Source organism: Lepisosteus oculatus, chromosome 6 (assembly GCF_040954835.1).
Source record: "Lepisosteus oculatus isolate fLepOcu1 chromosome 6, fLepOcu1.hap2, whole genome shotgun sequence".
In the NCBI taxonomy this organism is placed as follows: Eukaryota; Metazoa; Chordata; class Actinopteri; order Semionotiformes; family Lepisosteidae; genus Lepisosteus; species Lepisosteus oculatus.
The window spans coordinates 10,894,955-10,922,339 of record NC_090701.1 but is presented as its reverse complement, the minus strand read 5'-3'; the positions used below and the strand labels follow the sequence as shown (position 1 = coordinate 10,922,339).

General features: G+C 40.3%; 1 protein-coding gene across 15 annotated transcripts in view; it reads left to right on the top strand.

Annotated features, from left to right (window-relative positions):
- The window catches only part of kmt2ca (lysine (K)-specific methyltransferase 2Ca), a 158,167-nt gene that overhangs the window by 33,181 nt on the left and 97,601 nt on the right, over positions 1 to 27,385 (top strand). For all 15 annotated transcript variants that reach the window (XM_069190966.1, XM_069190965.1, XM_069190963.1 and 12 more), the window contains 4 exons: positions 11,715 to 11,803; positions 17,714 to 17,861; positions 21,921 to 22,115; positions 26,376 to 26,524. In XM_069190966.1, the coding sequence (XP_069047067.1) occupies positions 11,715 to 11,803; positions 17,714 to 17,861; positions 21,921 to 22,115; positions 26,376 to 26,524 (581 nt within the window). The remainder of the gene's footprint in view (positions 1 to 11,714; positions 11,804 to 17,713; positions 17,862 to 21,920; positions 22,116 to 26,375; positions 26,525 to 27,385) is intronic.

Here is a 27,385-nt window from a genome sequence, read left to right as displayed (position 1 = left end):
GAATTGTCAATGCCCAGGATTTCTTTTTTTTGTTCCACGTGATGAGGAGGTGTGGTATTTGCAGGTCCTGGAGCGTGATCAGTCTAACATTGAGAGGTCACCACCTCAGAATGAAAGATTTCTGCTCTGGGATCACTGAAAAGCGACCAGATACAGTCATGGGCTCAAACAAGCGTCCTGTTCTGACAGGCTAAAAATGGAATCTTTTGAGTCTTGGAACAGGGGAGACTGAGAGGAGCTGATTCAAGCATCCAAAGCCCTCAAAAGCCTACACGCAGTAAACACGGCAGTGGAGCAAAAGACAGAGGAGACCGACAGAAACTAAGCGGAAGTGCGTTTAATTCTGAGAACAGCATCTCATTACATGTGGGTAGAGGAGTTGGGAACAAGCCGCCCTGCCATCTCAGATGAGCCTAAGGGCCTTCTCCCCCTTTTGCGGGCTTTATGATGTTCTGGAGGCTTTTAAAAAAAAATCCCCACACCAGCAGCGCTGCTCTTCACCCAGGGAGTGAACTCTTTCAGTGCTTTGCTTGCACTGCCTAGATGTAGTGAGTCACTTATGGCAAGCAGCGATAGGGCTGTGCTGGCATTGCATGCATCCAGAATTCAGCAAAGGAAGATGATGCAATGATCATGAAACGCTTTTCTTTTTTATGCATGAAGTGTGTCACTAGCCCGTGCAAAACATGCATTGTTCCTGTATTTAATTTCAGTCTTAAACTTTGAATAGGCTATGCTGTCTAGCTCAGAAATAGTCGTCACAGTGACATCCAACTTAAAATTGTTCAGAAAGTAGGGATTTTAATGTAGCTTAGGTTTTGGGATGACTTTGTCAACATTTTGTCAAGAACTGTTAGTGAAGAGCTTGCTGGCAGAAACAGGAAAGACAAAAACAAGGGAAATTGCAAACAAGCACTAAACATTTTGAATCTCACTCCTGTGTGAAACAGTCCTTGTGTTTGTACATCTCAAACAAATATCAGTGAAACCTAAAAACAGGTGTCAATAATATTTCTAATAATTCTTTGTAGAATAGTGCTCACCTACCACTGAAGTGCAGGATTACTCTTGTTAACATGTGATAGTCATGTGTAAACACGGTCCCACTAGACAAAAGCTCAGGCAGAGAAGTGAGAAACTGCTTTATCAGTTGCATTTAGGGGGAATTTTAGTGATACTAGTCTGTAGAAGCACAGAATAAAATTTACTTTCAGGAAAGTGCTGTTGGATTATTAATTCAGTTTAACACCCCATCTAATTGGGTCTCATTAATTTGCTAATTCGGGTGGAAGTGCATCACATACTGGTACACCAACCCCACTTGCAGCAGCAATGTTCTGGTTTATTTAGGGGCTCACTTATCCTAGTACAGATCAGGGCCAGCCTTGCTTAGCTTCTGAGATCTGATGATAGACTGCAAGGAATTCTGGTGTCATGGTAAAATTATACAAAACTGGTTAGCTATAGAAGGTAAATAGATCATTATAATATTGCACACAACTTTAAAGTGGTCTTGGACCCATCCATTGATTTATTCCAGTATATACATTTCTAGAAATTTGGTTGTGATAACTTTTCATTTTTTTATATTTATAAAACATTTTCAGTCAACTAATCGCATCATATTCATTCCTGCTGCATAGTCAGAAAGTGAGGAAGATTCTTGTACTGTTTGGGTTTTTGTGCTGATGGTTGTGCCTTTTGAGAGGGAGAGCGTGGCTGCTGACCCATCAGGTTCCATGTGATCTTTTGAATGATATTGCAGTAAACGTGCGTTTCAGTTACAGGATATCAATAATTGCCTAAATGTGCAGTTACCAACTTTTCCTGTTCTTTGTAGGATATCTTGTCACTGTTGTATCGATTTTTTTTTTTAACAAAGACCACACCAGCTAGGAGAAATGGCGGCAGACCGAAGTCATGTCCATTTTTGGCCTTAGACGTTAAGGAGCGATCACGGGTGGAAACTTGCGTGGGTGGTGTGAGTAGTGTAGCTCCACTCCTGCTGGTATTTGGTTATGGCTGTTCACACTTGGAGCCTGTTGATTACCTAGACGGTCATTCCCCTATGGCAAAAGGTGGGGTCCCCTTTGGCCAGAGGTTTCCGCACTTTGGAGTATCGGGGGCAGATGTCAGCTTCTGCAGTGGGCAGTAGCGCATGAGCCCTCTTGCAGTAATAACCATCAGATGTTTTTCCAGCGGTGCAATTGATTGTTAGTTGAATGAATACTGCCCAGTAATTCAGTTATGCCTTGAACAGTGATGTTCCTTAATATCATTTCAGGAAAGCCCAAATGATTTTGAGTTCCAATTTAACTAGGGGTCAAGCTTCAGCATTCAGAATTCCTAACATCACACTCAAGCTCGCACTAATCGTTTTACTCCTTACAGAACATTATCCAGACCTTGATTTGCAGGCCCATCGATTTTACACGTCCTGTTTACTAAATGTTTTTTTTTATTTGAGTAGCTAGAATATGAGTCACTTTTTCATGTTTAAATCCATAACACTCTTGGCAAACATAATCACTGATGTTCATGTTTTTTTGGCCCATCATGTTCTGAAATTCAGGCCAGATGCCTCTTTCTCACAAATTATCTTTCAGGTCTTGGGCATAGAATGATGCACATTTAAATGACTTTGTGCTAAACTCCCCCCCCACCCTTCAGATGAGGTGTTTCCTTTAATACATTCTGTATAGAATACCCTTTTGCAAAATGTTGCCTTTTGAATTGCGAAAATCGAGCAATAAATGTACAGATGCATTCGTCATGTGAGCTATGTATCAAGCACTGATTCTGAGAGATTATTTAACGTCACTTCTTCTCTGGCACGTATCATAACTGATGATCTCTTGATAGGAGCAGTGCTCAGCAAACAGGTTTTGATATGGACACATTTGTAAACATACATAGTTAAAAATAATAAAATTAAAAATTGTGCCCCGGGAAGGACGATTTTGAGAACAGTGCCTGAGGAATGAAAGCAAGTGATCAAAATGAAACACACATAACGACTTCAACTTGAGAAGCTGGATTGGATTGACAGTGATAAAAACCATTGCTCTTACTCAGAATTGCTCTTTTTCTTTGATTTCCAATAACCATGGTGCTAGTGATGAAGTATAGAACATCACCAGTAGTTTTAAATAAGGTAGAATGATTTACCAAAGGCTGAAATAATGGTCTGGTAGATGTATTGAAATATTACTAGGTTAGGATTGATATCGTGAATGCTAAAGGACATTAATTTTTGCAGTTTGGTTCTGATGAGATTTTGGTACATTTCAGCACATCCTTCAAAACAGTGCAATACTTGCAAAATGTATATTAAAGACCCCTTGCTATGCACAATCATTGAATGTACAGAAAATAAACGTCAGATTATCACGATTGCATTATGGAAGGAAATAATGGTATAGAAATGAGCTTTTATGACAGTTTGAACTCTTTTTCTTGCAGTTACTATTTCACGTCAAAGGCTGAAATGAATTCTGGGATGGCAGCAGTGTGGTGAAGCAGCTTGTTGGCGTGCAGGGCCTTCCCTCTGGGGTTTTTATGTTCGTTGGTCCCACAATATGTCCTTAGTTTGCTGAACATTCCCAACTTGTTAGAAAACGTATTCCAAATAATTTTTACTAGTATCTATACTTTGTAAACATGCTGGAAGAAGTCATCTAATCTGCATTTTCTTGAATTTATGTTGGTGTACATCTGCCTAAACAGCCACAGAAGGCTAATGGTGCAGACTGTTCTAGATCAAGATTTTGAGGTGTGACCAAGAGACGCGTGTTGCCTTGTGGACTTTAAATTTCGTGTTTGCTACAGTAAAGGGTTCAGTCTGTTAGAACAATTTGAATAGAGCAGAAATTTGAAAATCAGAATGCGGGAGTTCCGATGCTTATATGGTTAATTATTTTTCTTTTGGAAAGCAGTGATGAATTACTTACTCACTTACAGAAATGTTGCACGTGTTTGAACTTTGTTTTTTCGTGGCATATTGCTGTAATTGCTCCATGATTCGGACTGTCAATTACTACCTTGATGCTGTGCCTGGGAATAAAACCCAGCAGAATTTCTGGCATGCTTCTCTTCCTGTGCTGGAATAGGATTTTGAGTCAATAAGTTTGTATTGTTTAGGGAGTTTTTAGTAGTTTGTCTGGATTGGATCAATCAGGAAATTAATCAGGAAGAATAGAAGTAGCTTTGGCTTACTCGTCCAGAGGATGATAGAAACAGTTAGTTAATGTTCTTATTAATCTTCATTTCAGTACTGTATGGTCCTGTCAGTAGATGCGTAAAGCCTGCAGTCCAGGCTCAAGACATGAGTAGCTTAGGACTGATTTTACATTTTATTTTTCACAGTTCGGTGCGAAAAGTTCTGAACATCGTTTCAGCTTCTACGGATATTTATTCCACTTGTGAATAGACCTTTTTTTCCCCAAAAATTTCACTTTGTTAAAAAAAAACTACAATTTGGACAACCAGGTACTTTTTGAAGAATTGATGCTAAGTGGTTGTTAGATCTTGGACCAGCCTCACCAATCAGGATTGACACATGCAACCACCAGATGTGGTTAATCAGGACCTTCCAGAAAGTCTGTTTGTTGAAGAAGCTTAGTTATCTAAAAATGTGGATGGATGTGCTTTATATCCTGATTGACAAGAGTTCAGCTTCTGTCTATTGTCGGTGAAGTCTGGATGAAAGAACCATTGGCCACTGACCGAAAACTACTCGAGATGATGAATGTTTTTGTCATTTTCATAATAAGGCAGTGATATTGTGTATAGACCCACTTTATGTGATGTTTGTGGTAAAAATCTAGATTGTGAAATCTGATAGATATGAAACAACATTGTGTTCAAAAACATTTCTGTTTTTCCAAGACATTACACAAATTCTATCAAGACTTTCCTGTGCTTTTTATACCACTTCACTTTATTCATCTCTCCTAGTGGTGCTGGGAGATCGAAGGAAAGTTGCATCACGAGTGGTTGCTATAGAGCTGGAGACAAAATACATAACCTTACCAGACGTTAATTGGTTTAATGAATTTAGGAGTGGCCAGCTGTAGTCCCTTGGAAACCACAGAAATATCATGGTCTCTTCATTTCATGTGCTCTCTAAATTGTTTAATTGAACAAATCATCTGCTTCTGTAATTAAAATTGTTCCAAGTGCGAAGAAATTGAGTTAAAGGGTGACCTAAAAACCTTCCGATTGTGATTTTCCAGGATCTGGGTTAGCCAACCCAGACAAAAACAGAACCATAAAAACAAATTGGCTGTTTTAAGGAAGTTGGTTCTTTTCTTGGGGTATGTCATTATTTTGTCACTTTATCACAGTTTCTCTACAGTTGAAATTTGTATTAAGAAAAGGATGGGCACGGACACAATAACTGAATGACCTCTTTGGATCTGCTAGCCGTCAGATGGGCTAGAAGGGCCCAAAAACCTTCTTTCTTATGTATATTGCTTGAAAGCATAAAAGCTACTTTAATTTTATCATCAGTCTGCAAATGGAGAAATTAACATTTATGAAAATGGAAGTGTCATTAAAAAAAAACACTTTTCGAGGTTTGTTTTATAATACAAAGGTGACTATAAACACGAACATTCTTGAAGTGCAAACAGTTAATCCCAAAGTGATGTTGTGGTTAAATCTTGGCTGTTGTCAAGCTTGTGTAGAAGTTCATGTTGTATTTAATCTTTTTCAAGTGCTACCAGACCATAAGAACCTGAGCAGGCATTTTTATATTTAGCAAATTAGAAAGTGTGGTAGGCTTTAAGTGCGGTCAACCAGAACGGTAAGCGCTCTGAAAAAGCAGTCTTTGTTCTACATGCACGGGGAGAAGAGTAGCAGAGCACAGCTTTGAAGGAGACATTTTTTAAAACCTAGACTTAAATATTCTTATACGGTTATGTACAGAACTCAAGAGAAACAGAGCCTAGAAAAGAGGTGAATCCGTTAAGGGCTTGGTTCCAGCTTCAGCCTTATAATGCCAGACAGATACAAATGCAGTTGGGTAAGTGGATGATGCCACTTCAGTGTTCTCTTGGTTAGTTTCTTTCGTTTAAGGTGTAGACCAGTGGTTCTCAAACTATGGTACGCGTACCACTCGTGGTACACGGAGTGCCACCAGCTGGTACACCATATGACCTTGGAACTTTGTTGTGTGCACTGAAAAATCGGGACGGGTTTTCATATTTTCTATTTTAATTTGTGTCGAATACGCAGCCTACATACTACGATACAGCGCACGCTAATACATGAGTGGACACGAGCTACAATGTAATTCTATACCACTCTATAGGAATGCGTACTACGGACGCAAGTGACCAATTGTATTTAAAAAAGTTATCTCCAGCAAATAGGGAGGTCGGAGAATGTGCATGGTTTTGGAACAATGCCAATGTTGTAAGCACAGGAATGTATAGAAATGTGTGCTACGAATGCTGGCTATCTTGTGAGCACAGGAAAGCGTGATAGATAACAGAAAAGTATTAAAGAACTGTTCAAGGTTAATTTGAGAAAAATACATGGAGCGTCTCTGTTTTGCTCCCATGCGCATGAAATAAAAATGTCTTTTAACTTCTGAGACGGACTCCTGAAAAATGCAAGCTTGCGGATTGCAAAAGCAGGTAAGCCCCACACTATTTTTGAAGGACCTTATTTACCGTTGGCAAAAGAGCTGACACGTATTGTGTGGAGAAAAAGCTGCTAAACAGCTCGACCTGCTGCCCCCTCCGAAAGACACAGTCGCTCCTAGAATTATTGAAATGGCGGATGATATCAAAAGTACGCTGATAGAATGCGTTAAGATGAGCAGATGCTTTTCACTGCAATTAGATGAGTCTGTAGTTGATTTGGCCAATTTGCTTTTTTACGTTAGATACCCTCAAATTTGTATATCCCAACTACCAACAGGAACTACAGGAGAGCGCATATTTCAGCTTCTGAATGAATTTATCGAAGAGAATGGCATCGACTGGATAAAACGCGTCGGAGTGTGTATGGACGGTGCTATAACGATGACAAGCCGACTCAGCGGTGTAGTTGCACGAATTAGAGAGGTTGCTCCAGAAATTAATGGACACATTGCAACATCCACTGTGAGACCTTTGCCATCAAGAAAATGCCTGACGATTTAAAGTCTGCTAGACTCTGTTTTGAATTGTATCAAGGCTTGAAAAATGAATTCACATCTGCTTCACTCGACTAAACAGGCTCACCCCTCTCACTCAAATTGTGCTTTTTTATTGTTTATTTTTAATTGTTGTTCCTGTTTTTTTTCTGTAAAACGCTTTGAGAAGCCACCTTTAAAGGTGCTATATCAAATAAAGTTTATTATAATATTTATAATGTGTGTGTGCGCACATGTGCGCTCATGTTGGTCATTGAGAATTTCTTTGGTTTCTATGAGAAGACGACTTGTAGGTGGTACTTGGATGCTTTGGTTTGATCTGGGGTGGTACTTGGTCCAAAAAGTTTGAGAACCACTGGTGTAGACTGATCACCAGTCTTATCAGCAGCTCCTGCTGCTGTTCTTGCATAGGAGTGTCAGTCCTTTTTAAAAAAAAAAAAACATCTTCGGTCTCCAGTCAGTTTTATTTTTCTCGACAAGAAAATGTTAACCGCAAAACATTTTTGCAAAGCAAATGAGTTGTTTAAAAAACTTTTAATTATAGGATCTGGTGCTGACAGACTTTCTGAAGCTTAAGTTTTTTTTTTCAAAAAGGCAAAAGTTCAAAATCAGTATAATGGTTTGGAGGAGCCAGGCATCCTAAAATGTGATTTTGATGATTCAGTTTTTGAAGCCAGATAATCTTTAATGATTAAATATCTAATGAGTCATCTGTGTTCAGGCTGGTGGAGAGGGAATCGTTTTGTCAGTGACCCCTGCAGGGATTTAGAGAGATTGCAGCTGAATAATGCTTGTTAAATGGAACAGACTCTACAGACACAGTTAACAATTGCTGTCACTGTGTGTGAACTACTAACTGTCCAATGAATACATGCAAATGTTTTTTTCTGTTGGTGCTTATGAACTTCAGAGTTTGTAGTAGTGCTGCTCACTTTTAAGAATTCAGAATCCTAGCCTCAGTTGGAAAAGTTTGTATCAAACACTTCAAGTTTTAAGTGCAGAAACACTGCTACAGACATCTAATATGGTCAAGACTGGAGTTGAGATCAGATTTTTGTCCTTTTTTGCTGCATGATTGTAAGAATTATTCATGGTGTGCATACGTAATTAGTTTTGCCTTTTTTATCTTCTCCATGGCCCATGATGCATCTTTCTCCCAGTTTTGCCTTGCTATATTTCACGTACAGTGTAATGAAAGTAAAAAAAAAAAACCTCAAAACTACTTTGTAAAACCCAACGGAATATTTTCTTGAACGTGGTAATCTTTGCGCTTGTCTAAAGAAGAAGTATATCAAACCACATTTCTGCATTATAGAAATTAATGGATGTGAAATTAACACAAAATCCTTTTAAAAACTGGTGGGAGGAAAAGGAACTACGTCTGCAAGTGACACAATGGAGAGATGACGGGGGTTTGAAGCATTAAAAAGTCTGCTTCCAAAAAATTTAAGAGAATCTGGTTTTTACCTGCAAGACTTAAGTGAGTTGAATGTAGCCTGTAATAAGTTACCTGATGCACAAGGTTTAAAACGTAATGAAAAAATGTATCGGTGTGGAAACTGGATGTTTGCTCTACTTATTTTTCTGTGATTTATTTTGCTAAGCTTTGTTCTGCTTTTAATTCTTTCCTCAAGATGTAGTAAGCAAAGCAGGCGCCATGTACTGGAGTGCTCTATTTAAGAAGATAAAATATGTATTAAAAATTCTTCAAACACTTATTTGCTTGCCTTTTACTAATGCAGTGCTGGCAGTGTAATGTCTGTTACAAGAAACTAGACTCTGTTACCACGGTAACTAGCAGCTGAGTGCTCGCTGCAGGCAGCTCCATGTGTCCTATTGGCTGCCTTCAGTTTATGCAAGGGACACTAGAGTTTACAGCAGGGGAGGAGACAGAGAGGGGGGGGGGCGCAGGGAAGCAGGCACTGCAAAGAAGGATAAAGCACTTCGGAGAAACTGAAAGAGGCCAGAAAGAGTGTAGCGGAAGATGGATTGAGAAAGGAACGAGGCATCCAAGGACAAGAGTGGAGGAGAACGCCAGCAGGAGATGTGAACTAGAGTCAGAGGTGGAGCTTGTGCCAGTGGTGGCAAGTCAAAGCAGAATGAGGCCTATATAGAGCCGAGACCTGCACTTGACAGTACTGATGCTATCGCAGCCTCAAGCTTCTGACTGTCCTCCGCGTTACACTGCTGTATGTGTTGGTAGGTTCGGGGAGTCTGGTGTTAAGACCTAGTCTTTAAGACTTCTAGGCCTTCGGGCGTTGTGCTGCGCCAACTGAGGTCCAAAGTTTTTACGTCTGCCTGCATCTCTTATCATTTGTTTCGGGAAGAGAATCTAGAGCTAAATCTGCTTTGGTAAGTCAGAGTTGACGCTTCTTGACACAAAAAGGCCACATTTTCTTGAAAGTCTTGAGATTGAGAGAGAGACCCGTGTTCCACTGTAGATGAGGTATATACATTTGGTCGGAGTTTCTACTTCACTGACCAGATGTCTCCCTTTCAGTTGTAGGAATTTTGTCCAAATTTACTATGCAGACAGTTTTTGTGAAAACCAGTCTCGGTTTTGGATCAGCCTAGTTATGTTGATGAAAGTGAAACGGCGGAATCAAGAGATCTGTGTTAATAGCCATGCTGGTGATCTGCGTCACTGGGGGGTGGAGTGTGGCCAGGGTCCGGTGTGACCCTTGGGGGGGCTGCAGGCCTTGTTTGGAACAGATCTCGATCGCTCCGTTAGGCTCTGGGTCTGCAGTTGGAAAAAATGACAGGTCTAGTTATGTAACAAAATAAGATTGACATGCAAGAATCTGAAGTCTCAAAGTGCTGAGTTTCACATTTGCTCCTGTAGAATTAATTAGGAATCGGGCACCTGAAACTTTAGTACCCATCAGCTTCATCTGTAAGTGCTCAAGTAGGCCTGTGAAAGGTGCCTCATGCTTAAATAAAATCTATGATAAATTTATCAGTTCAGATGTTCTGAAAACCAGGATGTAGGCATCTGTGTATCCATAAATGTAATGTAATTTCGATCCCTTGCATACTCGCAGCCAACTGAAATAGCCTTTTTTTTAAAAAGACAAATGAATCATGTTTATTGTGATAAGTTAGTGAACTGTCCTTCAGGAGTGTCATATTGTACTCGCCAGGCTCTTGAGGATATACTGTTTTACCCCTGTGGAAACTGTTTAGGTGGAAGTGAACTGGCATGAGTGCTGGGGGGGGGTTCCTGGGGCTTGACATTTTCATTTTCAGTTGAGGCTTTCTTTCAGGAGAGCCCGTCGAAGCGTGAAAGCCCCTGTGCGTTCCCTTTTCTTCCGCTCCAGCGTGCCCGAGTCTGTGGTGTCGCCTCTTTTTCTAGCGGCGGTTTCCCCGCCGACGCCTTCTGTTGGTGAACCGGTGTCTTTGGGGCGTCCGTTTTTAGGTCTCTTGAAAAGAGAAAGGTTGCTTGTCCACGGGAGAGCCTGTTTGAAGAACTGTACCACGAGACGGAACGGTAGGTTTTGTACGCGGAAATCGAAGCATGTGGCCGCGTTCCCATGGATAATGGCAGTGTGCCCCTGAGGCCGGAGCATTAGACTCTGCCCGGTGGCCACCTAGGTGATGCCCGGAGCTGTGCGCTGTTGTTGATTGGATTATCCCCGTTTGAACTTAAGCCATCATTTTTGCTTTGCAGTGCAGCTGATCCACTTGTGTGACTATAATGTCCAAATCGAGCACCCTGTGTATAATTGTATAGGTGTGATGTTTGTAAAACAAAAATAAAAGCAACATTCCAGTAAAAATATTGCACTTTTTTTTCTTTGTATGGGCCAGTCTTTTGAAACCTGACATTGAAAGGTTTAGCTCGAATATTTGCAGTAAAGTAGCTCTTTCTCTTTTTTTTTATCAAATTGCTATTAAGTTGGTTTAATTTGATGTGTTGCTTCCTCTTTTACTCAAGCCTCTACCTATAGAAACTGTGGAGTGGTATATTTGTACGTGAACAAAACCTTACAAAAAAGTAGTGTTTCACATTCCTGCGTTTAGAAGCGGTCATCATTTTTAATGATTTTTAATATTTTAATTTCTTGTGAAATAACAGTGCATTATTTCTTGTTTGTTGGGGGGGGTCAGTTGTGCCCAATGTGTGTGAACTGACAGCGCTCTGATCTGTTCTGAAGATACAATAGGATCTGAATGCTGCCCACCAGACAAAGACAAAGTGAAGGGAATACACAGCTTCTAACTTAGGTTCCAGACGTGTGTAGCCTGCAGTGCCAATAAATGGTGCTGAATGGTCTATAACTTGGCTTGGCTTTAAAGCTCTCTCTCTCTCCCCCTCTTCCACCTCTTGAGCTCTTTTAACATGGACTCTATCTTGGGTCTAGTTAGGAATCCAGTTGTGCAGTTGACATGTGGATACAGGATGCAATGCATTTTTGGTCTGTCAACCGAATGAAACCAGCTTAACCACACAATCCACAGGATACAATTCCAGCATGCCCTCTGTGCTGTGATGTAAAGTAAGGCTGTGTGTTTCTCCGAAGGAAGAACTTGATGGCAGCTGGAAGTCATGTGTCCTTCTTGTTGGTTTCAGGTCTCGCAGTAGAGGGAAAGCATCTGTCGATGATGAAGACAGCATGGATGGCGTTGAGACAGCAGAAATGGAGAACTTTGTGGAGACGGGCAAGTCTTATCGTTCTTCATTGTTCTGAGTGAGGATGATGTGGAAGATAGAGTATGCAATGGGGTTGGGTGTGCTCATATGTGACCGGTGCCTGTTGTTCTCTGGGATTTGGGACCTTGTGCCGACGAACTCCTCCAGAATCCATAGATTAGGTTCACATGGCAACGTATGCGGCAAGGCCCGGCACCTAATTATATTAATGGCAAATCCTTGAGGAAGATAATTGTTAAAGGGCAATTGCACACAGGGGAGAAAGAACACGGCATTTCATCATTGTCAGCAAATTGCATATTTGTTTTTTTTTCCTACAAAGAGTAGCTGAGCTCTTTACTGCCATGGTGGTTTGCTTCTCAGATGTGTAATTGCCAGTTTTTTTAACATCTACCATAAAACAGCTATTATGCTTACTGAGATGTTGGAGACTGTAGATGACTAATGTTGTATCAGAAGCTTTTTAAACTCCTACATTTTGCTTTGCTTTTCTACCTCCCCCTTGCATCACTGTTGGTTCATGTGACATGGTGGCAGGTGCTTTGCTTGCGTGTTTGAGCAAAGACTTCAGAACTGATATGCCAGTGTGTGCATGCAGGTGCACTTATGGTTCTGCTTACGAGTACATTTCTTCACAGTTGTGGGGAAAAAAAACTAAGTCTAAAGTCTCTCAGAGATTTCAGTTTGTTGAGGTGAAAAACATCAGGCTTCTCATTGGGAAGCTTGTCTTTCTTGATTCAGGAAAAGACAGTCACACCCAAGATGACTTCAGTTGCGTTGTAAAAGCTCAGCAGGATAAATCTGTTCATCTGGCCTTTCTCAGATCTTAAAAGATTTGGTTACTTGTGCAATTTTGTGGTATTTTATCAAATCTCATTTTCATACATGTCTTTTTCCTATGACAGGCATTTTGTGAATATAAATTACTTGTTATATTTCTGAGACAAAAATATGAAAATAAAAGTACTATCATCAAGTGATGCGCATGTAAGCACGGTATTTGGACAAGTTACTGTCGTGAAAAAATACTTTCGTACTTCGTCTGGTTGAGCATAAGGAAAATAGGAATCAACTAAATATATTGTACTTGAGACAAGCTGTGATGTTTCCTTCCATGTGCATTGCTGATTTACTTTATAAAATAAAAAAACTTGAAGCATCAAGTTATTGGAGTTCGAAAATTAAGATGTGCTTTACCTGAATTGAAATTTTCACCCACGTGCAGCCTGTAAAACAAAAATTGTAACATTTGAGCATTTTATATACTCCTCCCATTTACAACTTGCCCAGTAATCCTGGAATTAGTTTTCCTCATTTCTCTGGGACCTAACCTTCTGTTAATAGTGGGCAAGGAGATACTCTCACTGCAGCCCGATTAGCATCTTAGAACAAAAAGCACAGAGCTGCTCCACTTATTCCTTAAAACTCCATCAGTGCTGTGTGACATAACCCACTCGCTGTCCCTTAATGATAGCTTTTAGTAACTGATGAATGATTCTGTGGTCACAACAAGTGACAGCTTTTACAAAAGCAGCTTGAAGAGATTAATTCTGTGCTATCAATTGTTTGGTGGGATGGGAGGGCTGGGGGGTGATTCGTTGCCTTTATTTCTCAGGAATATGGTATAAAAGAAGTGAATTTTAATGAAGACCAGTGCTCTAAAAAACGGAACACTTACCAGATCGTGCCTTGGTCTGAGGGAGAATCTACCTACCACCCCCCAATTCCCTATTTCCTTTTTCTTTGTTTTAACAAACTATTTTTTTTTTACATCGCGTTGCGGCACATTGTTAAAACCGTTCAAACACCAGGAGAGATTGTCCGAGTATAATCATAGTTTGATAACTGCACACATAGATCTCGTTCTTAGCTCCACCTCTATTGCAAACTATGGAGGGAGTCAATCTATATATTTTGAACCAAAGCCCCAGGAGAGAAAAAAAAAGTCCCGTGCTCTGTAATGAGAGGCTAAACTCGGTAAACAGCCATTTCTGGGTCAGTGACTCTAAACAAAGGGTGGAGTTTTTATGGAGTAATGAGCCATAATGTAGTGAGTGATTTGACCAGTGACATGGCACACTGTGGAGAATCTGAAATCCCGCCCACGATCTCCAGGTCTGGTATCTTGCCCTGTGAAAAATAAAACCCTTCTGCTGCTTTCGGCAGGAAGCACCCCCCCGGGGCCCTAAAATTACGCTGGCTTGACAGTAAAACTAAAGCATTCACAGAAGTGAGGGAGTAATGCAGCAATTTGCGGAATAGGACTTGACATTGGAGCTCTACTGATTAGGCATGGTACTCTAGAAATGAAAGTATGGTACAGGGTTTTACCATTAACTAAATTCATTTGCTTTCTCTCTGTATGTATACATACAAGCTATATAAGCTATGGCTTGATGCAGACAAAATCTGAAGAGGTGAAATCCCAGATTGCTCAGAAACGTGGAGAAGACTGCATAAGATGCGTCGTGGTTAAGATTTGAAAATTCAGTATGATTTGCCTTCAACGATTGCAGTAACTTGTCACGCAGCGGTAGTCTTCAAAGAATCTTGCCTGTGGGTATTTGTTTTTCTTCCAGATCTGGAGTGAAGCCTAAATTCTTATATTAGCATTTTGTCTTTAAGTCTCTAATTGGTCCACAGTATACCCATGGACACAAACCATAAGTATGCAAACAGTACCTTCTAGGACAATTGTCATCCACTGAGGGTCAGTCTAGGAATACTGTATTACTATCCAGGCGGTTAATTGCATGATTCTAATGATAATTCTTCTGTGAAACAAGCACCATGTTTCTGCAGAGCACTCAACTCCAGTTAATTTTAGCATCAATCAAAATTGGTGTGGAGGCTGAATTGTACATGTTTGCAATTGCCAAAGGTTAACATATACATGCAGGATATAAAGTATAAAGCATATAATTTTAAATGCTCATCTACCAAAACTAAAGGAGGGCTGCTAAATGTGATCAATGGGCACCAGCGATGCCAATGCAGTCCTTTCATTTTTGTTAGCTTTCTGTTATAATTGGTTGCTTTTTATTACTTAACAGCCTAAAAACCCAGAAAAATCAAATGAAATATCTCACTCAAAGACTTCTAACAATTGCTGTTGCATTTTCTTAATCCAGAGAAGAGCGTCCTTGTCTCGGAAAGTTCTCTTCAGTTTTAGAAATACTCAAATTGTTTTCAAACCTGATCCTTCTCTGTAACTTGTCTCTGCCTTTTTTTTTCTGTGTAGTTTGCAGTAAACCGTTAAACTCTTGTTTTTATGCTTTTGCTGTTAGTGGAATAGAAAAGACATCCATTATGCAGTACTGACATCTTCCCTTGGTGGAAAGGTCCTTTAAAATGGCTAAAAACAATGTTATGCCTTTTACATGTCTCTGAAGTGCTGTGTGGGCAGTTCATAGCGAGAGTGAAGAATACATCTTATAAAGGTCAATGTAAAGGTCACGTCATACTAATTTGTACCGACTGTGTTCTTATAACACTTTTTTACATGACACGTCGCGTATTTTGAGATGGTTTGACTTGTTTTATTTTATTGCGAGACATCTTTCTTACGGCTTCTTTTGTGGGTGCCCGGAGAAGGCTTTTTTGATCCCAACTTTAGGCCTTTCAACGCATCGCCATGATTTATTGAAAGCAACACCCATCTTCAGCCATTTCTGAACGCAGGTTCAAACAGCAGTGCTCAGATGTGGCTCGGTTATTTGTTTAAAAAAACTGTGGTAAAAAAAAGAATCTTTTGGGATGGTAATCTGTTACGCCAGTCTTGAATAATTATTTTTAATGACCTTTAATTATGCTGTTTCTATTTTAGTTTCTGGATTTTGTTGTGATCGTGATGGAGGAGACAAAACATCAAAAATATTTTAATTTCTATGAACCTGGGAACACTTCACTTTTTTTCCCAGAAATGATATGTACCTTCCGTGGTATACTACAAAATGCTTAGCATCACAAACAGTACATTAGTATAAGCCCAGTGTCAATCCTTCCATCTTGATGAAATTTGGGTAAGAAGTAATTCCCAAAAATGCAAGGCTCGCAGTCATTGGTTTTATACAGCAGCTGTCTCATCCTGCAGCTTGTAAGTGCCAATCCATTGAAGCTGAGCAGGTGTGAGCCTGGCCAGTACCTGGATGGGAGACCTCATTAAAAATCCAAGGGTGTTCCCCGAAAGCAGTAGAAGTGTTGACGATAGTGTCCTGGCCAGATTTCTCCCTGGCCTGTACCATTCATGATCTCGTAATAATACCTAGCTATGAATTGGGTTCATTACCGTTTTCCTCCCCCTGATAGCTGATGTGTTATGAGCGTGCCGGCGCACAGTGGCTGCTGTTGCATCCTCCAGGTGGGGTTATACGTGGATAATGGTGGAAGGGAGATCCCATTCCCTTTCTAGCAAAGCTACAGTACATTTCATTCATCAGTAGCGCACCTTGTTCTCATGGTTCTTCATGGCACTTCATTTTACTGCGCTTAAGATGAAAGCAGAGTGCCTTGCAAAAGTATTCACCCCCTCCTACTATTGGCCAGTATTTTTGAAATACAAATGTATACGCCTTTTCTAGTGATTTTTTTGAATGCTAAAATTGACTGCTGTTATGGGTGGAAAATGAACTTTGAGCAAAAACCGTGGAGAAATATCCAAAAATATGATAGCATAAGTATTCACCCTTTGCTGCGAGAAGTCTAAATAACGTCAGGTGCACAACATTACTTTGACAAGTCACACAATTAGTTGACTGGTCTTTGTGAAATAATGTGGTTCACATTTCTTCCGAATATACCCCTTCTGTTAGATCCTTAGTCAGATCCAGGTAACTTAACAAAATGGGATATTATTGTAAGCGGGTCAGGACTTAAGTAAGACGCTGTACATTTACTTACTTTAATAATTGCCTTGGAAGAATGATTACACCCTATCTTATTAGTAGTCGAGTTGGTAATGGCAAGTTTTAAGCTCATAAGCATTGGGGATTATTCAGCTGCTCTTACTGACACTATCAACTGTCGCTTAACTTCCTGTGTGTATGGACAAAACTCAGGAAACCTTGCAGATCGGGTTCCGGTATGTGCTGTGGTTGTGGTGGTAGCTAGAAATATAAGACCCCTCTGTAGGCTAATTTTCAGCCACTCAGAGATTCGGTGTTATTCTTAATGATATTCTTACTCGTTTTGTTGCCTTTGTGTTTAAGTTTGTACAAGCAAAGCAATGCATGATTTTGTCATCCAGAACTGCTAATAAAATGCACATCTGTGTCTTGTGAAACAAGATAAACTCTTAACTTTCCTTTTGATAGGGGCACCAAGTTAAGCATTATAGTAGAGAAATTGCACCAGGGGACTGAAGGCATTTTTGTTGCAGTCATCACAGCTCATGCTGCCTGTCAATAATAGCAGAAAACAGAATACTGTGTACTAAAGGCCTATGCATATGTTTGCTTTGAAACGAAGTGATTTTCAGGACTTTGGGGGTTAAAAAGTTATTCAAGCTCTACAAGACATTTGAGAAATTCTGTCACGTTTGTCCATGTGTTTATTCTCAAGGAAATGGTTTTAAAAGAAAGTCTTTCTGTGCTCTGTATTAAAGCTACTTTTCTAAAGATTGGTTTCTGGATACATTCACCAGGAGTTTAAGCCATTGCATAATCGCTTTAAATTAGCTTCCTTGGACAAAAATGACCATGTAAAAGTCATGTATGTTCACTATGTATGAAGTGTGTGTGTGTAAAGCATGACTAACATGTTAAGAACATTTAACATTTTAGCGTAGAGTGAACCGGAAAAGAACCTTTTGATTTTGGCTATCAAAATTATTTTTCCTTAGCCCTCTACGCTAGTTCAATCGAAATGTTTTAATAGACCCTTTTGGTTTTGACCTGCTGTTTTCCGTCCTCCCTCAACAGAAGCAAAAGAGCCGCCAGCAGAAAGTGACGGCGTCCAGTCTGCAGAAAGCACGGGAGAGGAAAAGCCACCTTCCCCCGTTCTCCAGCGCTCCGCGTCGGAGGAGTCTGCAGGATCTTCTGCCTTAGCTGCCGATGAAGCCAAAAGCAGGTTAGAGAGCCGCGCTCGACTTCTGCTGAGTCACAGACGTAGGAGGCTGTGTGTGCGCGCGCGCCTGTGTTCGCGTGTGTGTGTGTGTGAGAGAGTGAGTAATCGTGGGGGGGATGGGCAGCAGCAGGAATAATTGAGTAGGGAATGCTGGGTAAAGGAAAGCTGCAGGATAAATGAAGCCTGCCAAGCCTCGCAGTATCCTGGCAGCTTGCAGACTGGAGGGCTGGTGCCGTAATTAGTGGAGGAGGAGGGAGGAGGCGGGGGTTTAGGAGACGGGAGGAGGAAAAAGGTTTTCCTAGGCATTGCACCCAATTAGCGCAGATCGCAACAGCAGTATTGTACCCTACTGTGAGCAACAGGTGTAGGGAAATGGAACTCTTGTTTCTTTAAGCATGATGGTTTGGTAGTTCAAGTAGCACAGACCTTTTTCCCCGCCTTAAATTGTTGTACTAATTGTTGTATTAATATGCAATCAGTCCATACCGACTCCAGTCTTCCATCCGTCAGGCATGGAGATATTTTGCATTGGCTGAATAATTCAGTGTAGTTTTTAGATGCCATATTTCCTGAATATAATCTGTTGGAATGGTTAAGCCTTAAATTATGTGGGGTTCTTTGAAATTGAAATGCATTTTAATTCCAGGTGTAAGTGCAGTTTAATGCAAACAGCACTTAAATGCTTTGAGATGCGATGAGGCTTGTACCCCTTTGCCATGGTCCATGGTCATTACGTTACGGAATGATTTGTGGTACAGCCCTTTGTTGCCTTAAAACTGTTCTCCAAAAACAGAAACATATTGGATTATGTTTGCATACCATTGTAAAAATGCACTTGGTACTTCTATAAAATAGAAACCGTCACTTCATAGTGACCCGAGTATTAAACAATAAATATAAAAGAGCGTGGCTGCACTGTGCCAGGACTGAATTTTCAAGACTTTCATTTATAGCAACAGGGGCACTCAGCCCAAGACTGAAGGGGTGGGTCTTTGATAAATAAGAAGGTTCCATGAGAAACTGTCGCATGGCGTGTGTAAACAGGTAACCCTTGAGGATCATATCAGATAACCGCATCTCCCATCTGCCACGAAAGTCTAGTTCTGCGATTCCAACAAGTCTTTTGATGGTTTCAATTTGTGCTGTCAAATTAATAGACTCTGAACTGGATGATTAATGCGCCAACATGTTGCGTAACGAATGGTTTCTTCACAAACTTTTCTCTGACCTGTTTAATAAGTTCCCCTGTGTGTGCTGTTGAAAGGATGGGGGGGGTGGGGCGTATATGCAGTGGGGAATCCCCCCCACATTGTTGCAGGTTGTGTTCAGTCCCTCGTTAAGACAGCACTGTCGGTGAACAGTAGGTACATACAGGCCGTGTGCTAATGCCCTGGGGGAGTGATTATTTTTGGTGGATGTTAATGAAAAATGCAGGGTGGCACAGTGGCGCAGTGGTTCGCACTGCTGCCTCGCAGCTCTGGGGCCCTGGTGTCAGTTCCAGACCTCGGGTGTTATCGGGTCCCTGCCACAGACCGAAGACGTGCAGTGGGCCCAGTGTGAGTGTGCGTGTCGCTCCGTCTGCCCTGGGACGGGCAGGGCGCCACTCTGGGACGTACCCTGTCTTGTGCCCGTTCCATGCCAGGGCGGGCTCTGGCTCCCCTGCGCCCCCAAATTGGATGAAGGGGTTAGAAAATGGGTGGATGTGTGGACTAATAATTATTGTTAAGATTCGATTAATGTTTCTAAACATATATGCACTTCATACTTTTATGTGAAGTTTTTCCATCCACAAATATCTCCCCCCCCATCTCAACCCATGTAAATTTGTTCAGGGTAATAAGAATTCCTCAACTTTGACTCTCATCCTTATTAATCACTCATTCATGCTGGGAATTGGTAGGAAATATTTCTGGTTAAGTTAATCGTGAAATAGGTTTTTACATGTCAAATTATTTTGAAACTGTTTTAGGTGGTGGCAGAGTTTGCAAGGTGAGTTTATAGTTGCTGTTTTTTACAGCGTGGTGATTGAATTGCCTATTTAAACATGTTTTATTTTTCCTTTTGATGACTTGTTTATATACATGCCATTGAAATTTTGATGTATAGTGTGTTACTAGCTAATTTCATATCGTAACATTGGATTGGAGCATCTGCTGAACAAATAAGTCATTTGTAAGGTCAATGTACTTTTGTAAATTGTGCAACTTGTCATCCATGTTGGAGGTAATAGAATTGCACCTGCACAACTTAAATGTTTTCATAAATATATTTCATTTAAACACACATTTGTGATCTGTCTGGGTAGTATCATTTACACTTTTAAAGCCTTTATTTAAAATTTAAATTCGCATAACTGGAATACTGGAAACTCATTTGACTTTAGATATGAAGTCATTGGAGACCTAATGGCGAACTGGTCATGTCAAAGGACAATCGATAAAGGAAGAGGAAAAGCTGTCAACATGTAAAGGAGCTGTTAGGAAGGATGGCTTACTGTTTGCAGCGGGCACACGCAGAATTAATTTAATGTGTTATTCTGACGTGTTTAACATTATAAACTTCGGGTGTCATGTATATGAGCTTTGTCTATGTATACCGACACACACTAGCTTGCAGTGAGGACTTGTTTGGCATAACTGTAAATTTTCATTGGGCATCTTTTTAGGGAAAATCTATCCATGTCATCTCATTAATCATTGGCTGCAAGGTGAAGTGTCAATCTTTGTTGAGAGAAATTTTCCCTTTTAGCTTATTTTTTAAAAGAAAAATGTCTTGCACTTTCGTGCATAGAACCAGTAAAAGTGTTCGCCGAGTGCACTTAGTCCAGGCTTGAAGCCCTTACATGTAGACGGACTTCAGCTGATAAGGATTCCCCAAGCAGCTGTGCAGAATTGGCTGAGCTCTTGCTAGAATTCGTTGTGCTTGATTAAGATGGGTCATCCTTGGCTTGTGGTATTTTAAAATATTTCGCATTCACTGTTTAGTTGCCAAAGACAAATAATACCGCAGTGATAAATCTATCATCAAAATGTCTGGCGAGTGTCACAGTATAAACTTTGTGTATATAATTGATAATGCAAGATGCAAGAGTTAATTATTCAGCACTGACATAGCATGGTTAGTTTACTAAGCCTTTAAATATATCACTGAGTAACTGTAACTACAGTACAGTTCACATTGGCAGTGGTCGGTCTGGAATGTGGAATTTAATTCATTCAACAAATGTAGTTATTACTATTTATTGGGACAGTAAAAATATATCAGGTATGACTGATGCCGATTATCATCTGCAGTCATCAACAGGGGCTCTAGATGTAAGCCAGCCGGCTAGGATTCACAAAGATATTGCAAAGACTATCTCCATGTAAATGTGTAACTGCTCAGATTTCCCTTGCATAGCAGTAGGAAAAGCAAGACTTGGTTTTAGACTTGACGCAAGATGGGCTTTCACAACAAATTGAACTGATAAAAAAGTACAATATATTAACCTTTGTTTTTGTTTCTGCCCATGCAAATATATTAAAAATACAACAAACTTGATATGCTTATCACATTGTTTGCTTATATGAGTATCTTGTGACCTGTAAAACCTGTCATGGGACTTACCTGCTGTGCTGTGAGAGCCTTATCTTTTTCATTGTCAGAAAGAAGGAAAAGAAAGAGATGAATGCCTATACCTACTAGTATAAATCATATGCAATTGACTTATTGTTATAAAGTATATAGTTTAGGAAATGATACTTAAGAGTATAGCACTTTTTATTGGCATTGTTAACCAATGAAAATTGCCTTTATTTTTAGAGAAAATGATGTGATCTTTGGACCCTACAAGAACAGTAAATTAGCGTGCAATTTGTGCATTTCCAAAAGGAAATAATTCTTAGAGTCTATAAATTGGTTATTTTCTGCAGTAACCAGCAACATTCTCATTGGGCTTTGCAAGTGACGATCTGATAGGGTTAAAAGAAGATCTGGTGTTTTGGGAACTCATACTTTCTTTTAATCCGTTTTGATTGTTGAAGCACAGAGATGCCTCATCAAGAACTTTTTTTTTATGTGTAGTGAACAGCTGTGTGCCTTCTGCTACTGTGGAGAACGGAGCCTTCTGGGGCAGGGTGAGCTGAAACTGTTCGTCCCCACGCCTGGCTACATCCTGCAGCACGTCCGAAAAAAGAGGGAAAGCACCGACATCGATGGAGATGGCGACAGAAGCCCCAAACACAGTACAACTGGACGGAGGCAGAGAGGGCAGAAGAAGTAAGCTCTTTCTTATGGTCACCACAACCCGTTCGGGTAGAAATAGGCTCAGATTGCAAAACCATCTTGCCAAGCACAATAGTCTTCTAGGATGGGCTTTGGTTTGCTGTGACCCTTATCCAAAGAAAGCGACTTTCGGATATTGAGTGGATGGATAGTTGATTTTCTCTCTTTTCTCCTGCCTTCTTATGAGAGTGTAAAAGATGTCTAATTGTTGCTGAAGTTAATAGGCTGAATGTGTAGTCTTTAAATGGCATTGATTTATATTAGGAGTTACAGGAAGTGCTCGATACTTGCGATCTGTAAACTGTGCTTTTTTCCTCCTGAGAATCAGGGTGCGTGTTCCTAATTAGGCTGTCATAAAATAGGGGAATCCTCTGTCAAACTGGGAATCTTCCAGCTGATTTTGAATATCTTTTATTTGTATGGAAAACCTGTTGTTTAACGAACTCCTAGTCTCTGAAAACTGAATTTGTCAGCCTGTGATTTATATTGAGGTGACATTTTACTGAAGATAAAGTTTCAAAGAACAGTGTTAATCAGAAGGGTGGTTGCATGAAAAATTGTGCATTTCATAAAACATTTAGATGCCAAATGCTAACGACCAATACTGAAATAGTTTTCCAAGGTTTAGCTGTTACCACTGAAGTGTTTCACAGAATTTAACGCTTCCTTTCAATAAACTTTAAGGACATATTTAACTAATACCTCATGAGCACAGACATTTTTTCTGAGTTCGGCGGATTAACAACTTGTCTTTCTACTTTGCATTGTAGGGAAGATGTTGTGGTATGACCCAAATAGGCAACAAAATGCTAATGAACTAAGCTCTAGAATTCGATTCAGGTCAATTATTTTGGAGCCAAAATGGCCTGATTAGTCACTTGATAAATAATCCATAAATTAGTATTCCATTTGCTGGCTTTCTCTTAATCTATTAGCTTTGACTGTCACGCTAATAACACGTGACCATTGTTGTAACAGTCCTGATTAAAAGACACTCCCTAGGCTTATTGGAGAAGTGCCTAATTTTGTTCGGTTCTTTGAAGCCAATCAGGCTCTTCCCTGGGGTTTGGTGATGTAATGTGCACCAAGTTCAGTCTTGGAAGGCATCCAGACAGTGAAGCATTGTTGTGTTGGAGTTTTCTGATTGGTCAGTGGAGCTGGAGCCTTTCCAATAATAGAAAGAAGAGCTAGGAATGAAAACAACAACAAAAGAGAGGGTGATTGAACAACATTTAAGGTAGCACATGTTAAGGAAACCCTCTGGTAATGAGGCCAGCCTCAATAATCCACAAAGTGTATGAAGTGGACTGCAGTGAAAACATGACAACATTCATATCTTTATAGAGAGATGAAATTCTACATTTTTTTAAATGGTAATATGCATTGCCAAACTAGTATCAGGTAATGCTACATCACTAACGCAGTGTTACAACAGCTCACCTTGACACAGTTTAATCACCTGCCTAATGAAATGTTGGTGGCTCAGTCCTAATTAAAAATAGAAACGGAGAGCATGCAAATTGGATTTGTGGGCTGTAAAAGAGTTCTTGTCGGTGTTTGTAATACCGTAGATTCCTTTCACAATAGATGGGATGACATTTTTAAGGACACAACGGTTGTCTGGAAACAGGACATAACAGTATCGGGCAGCGGTCTGAATTTCCATATGCACTCTTCTAACTTGTTCCACTTTTGATTACGTTTCTTAACTGGTAGCGGTTTTCTGCTTTCAAACAGGCTTCTCAAAGCGTAGCCAGAGGAAGTGAGCTGGGTTGGGGCATCAGCGCTACAGAATGATACTTCAGCAGACGTCTTTAGTAGGGCGCTTCCCCTGCCATCTATCAAGCAGTCTGCTTTGAGTCCGGTAGCATGGCACATATACTGTAGATCTTGGCAGAAATGCCAATAAATAACTCTTAACAGTGTATTGTGAAACTTAGGTTTATATGTTTGGCAGTGAAACCCAGTAAGAACATGCAGTGACAGAACTTAACCTAGATAAATCCAGTGTCTCATTTCTTATGATTCAGTAATGACTCATCAGGTGAAGAATTAGAGAGAATGCTATGGGCCACCACATTCAGATACATTTTAATGGATGCTCTAATGAAATCAGGGATGTTTGTATAAAGGAAGAAGTGGTTATTGTGGGAGATCTTAATTTTCCTCATGTAGACTGGGGAAAAGCCATCAGGTATATTGGTGGTAGTTGGAATAAAGAAATGCCAGACATTTCAGTCTTGCAGTTTCGAACTTGGTTTGTCAGAGTAGGTACAAGAAGAGAATGCCTGTCTTGAAATGTAATAGTAAGAGTGAGATACTGTAGGGGAGGTTTTTGTGTCTTATGAGGTACTGAGTTTCTCCCTGCTGTGGAGGTGCCCTAAGAAGGGGTTGGATGATCTCATCATTGTCATGTTAAAATTTGAGACTAGATTTATTTTTGTTATTCCTGAACTGTGACCTATTTTGCGTGCAGCAAAGCGGTTTATGTGTTGATGGCTAAAGTTAATGTGTTGATGTAGCATTTGTGACGGGGGGGAAGCCCAATTGTAATAATGGCAGCTCTGGAGCTTCTTGGGAACCACAGAAATGGAAAACATGACTAAGCTTATCAAGGACTGGGCTCAAGATGGAGCAGGTCCAGTAATACCCCAGGGCCCAACAGTGTTGTATGCAGGGGAACTGCTTGCAAACAATGGTCCTGTGATAAGCTACACTGTTACCTTGAAACACGACGCCTACCTTAGTATCTAAACCTGATATTAGGTAGAACACTAGATATTATAATAAGATGGCAAAAAATAGTGGGATCCTACAGTTCAGTCAACATGGGATGGATGGGGAGGTTTCGTACAGAGTGGCTTTTATAGATCTTCACAGCTGGTAGGTCACATAATATACATGAGAAACTGCTATTTCCAGACAGAACGGATATGCGCTGGGTGATGGTAGGAGAGAATGTGACACGAGCGGATGTGATCTTGCTTTCAAACTTTCAGGCAGTACCGATGAGATGAGCATCTTCTAGAAAGCATAAGTCGGAGCCCCAGACTTTTTTTCAATTCAGATAGATGGGCCAGTTGATCTTTTGTGAATCATGTTTTTAAAATTGCACATATGCATACCTTTGATCTCCAGATTAATAGGTTTTAATTTTGAGTTTTGTTGCCCCGGACGTGTTTTATATCTTTTTGTGCCTTTGTCATTCAATTTTTTTCTTTAATTTACTTATTCGTATGGGCGGCATAGAGGGTCGGTTTTGCAAAGGCTTTATTTTTTAGGTCCTTAGTTAGAGATTTCCTCACCTTGAGACAACTCAGTATTGTGTATTACACAAAATACAGTAAAAACAGTATTTTACTGTACAAAACTGTATTGTGTAACTGTTGCCGATTTTAATATCGAACCGCTCTTTTCTGAATCATGTAGAAAAACATTAGAAATCTCGACAGTTTTCATTTTGTGAGCTTTTTAATCTACAATTTTCAGTTTTCTTGAATAGTGTGAATAGAATACAATGTGATTCGTTTGTAGCTTTTCCTGGCAAATGCTGTCACAAACGTAGCCGGGCATCAAAAAGTAACAGAAAATTGAAATCATATATAATTGCCAAGATCAATAGTGTGCATGCTTGAGATAGTTTGAGAATTATTTTCTTACATTTGCCTTGCAGTTATTTTCACGTTTGTAAGCAGTAGAATAGCAAATGTGTCACTGTACAGTTTTCTGTATACCTGACTCCTTCTGTGATGGGAATTTGGTGTGGTGGGTGTGGGGTGCGGATGTTAGATGCCTAAAATTTCAAGTACTTCTATAAGAGCTCTTCTGCTCCTAGAGGAATGTTGGCATATAGACCAGTGTTCACTTAGCCTTTAAATCACAAAGGGATTTGAGCCAGAACATCTCTTGGAGCGGACATCCACTCAAATGGTTATGGAAATGTACTACTTTTTTTTTCAGATGTATGCAGATGTCATTGCAGGACTGAGGGGGTATACTATAGGCTTTCATCACTTTGTTCTTGGTATTGGCCGGGTAACTAAACAAGGGCCTTTTTAAATGTAAATTTTTATTTTCTGCTTTGCTGCTGCTCGTTGACGGATTCTTAGTGGCTTATCCAAAAGCCTGTAATTCTGGGTCTTCTTTTTTTCCGGTTGAGGTTGAGATACTGAACAGCTAGCCCTTGTCTGTGCTACTGTGCAGCAGCCAAATAAAACTCTTCTCTCCCCCCCTCTCCCTTTTCTGCCTTTCCAGAGACCACTCTTCCAGTAGCAGTGCATTGTCCTCGGGCTCTGGGAGTACTGAGGCTCCCTGTGAGGAGCAAGCCAGCAAGTACTGGGAGGAGCTCAGCCAGGTTGGCCTTCCTGACGACATCGATGTCGAGTCTTTATTTGATACTTCAGGTAAGACGGGCACAGGCATTTATCACCTCGCAATTCAAGCATGTCCAGGCTCGCAGTGCACTGCTGCACAAGTTGTCCCTCTTAAAAGCATGGCCCTGGAAGTGGCTCGATTCATACTCCGTCTAATGAGCCCTGTTAAGCAGACACAAAAACGGTCCATTTTTGCTGAAAGCACTCGAAGCCGGGCATACACATTTGACATTTCGACTCTCGTGGAATGCCCCATCGATATGTCTGTTGTAAACTGCTGAGCAATTTCAGGTGTTCTTTGCTTAGAAAGAAATCTTCGCTGTGTTTCATAAAACGTTTCTTGAGTCATTTTTAAACCATGAGAAGGAAAGACTGTTTTTTTTCACAAAGTGTGGTTCATGTTTTTTAATGTTTTCTTCCCCTTTTGTTAATAGGTTCCATTTGAGTAGTGTTTCTAAGTTTTTTATATTTTTCCATTCATTCCTTTGTGCAGTACACAGCTGCAAAAAGCAGGGACAATTTGTGCAAAACTTCCCAGCTACCGCATGTTATTTTCTTAAGGGAAGATGGTGCTTAGTGCAAGGAGCTTCTCTTGCGAGTGTCCTAACTCCGTTAAGGGTATTTCCAAACTGTAGTTTTGTTTCTTAGCTGTCAGGGGAGCCATAGGTTTGTCAATCTCATTTGCAGTCTTATTTTGTTTTGCATTTTGGAAACAGCTAAAGTTTACTACTCTAGAATGTGTGTGTTTTAAAAAGAATAATTTCTATCTCAGGAAAGGTATCTAGCATGTACAGTAATTCACCTAGTCTTAGTCGCATGTTACCGTCAAATTGAATACATTGTTAGGTTCTGAAGACTGGCATCTGAAAGGCAGTTCTCTGCAGCTTGCTT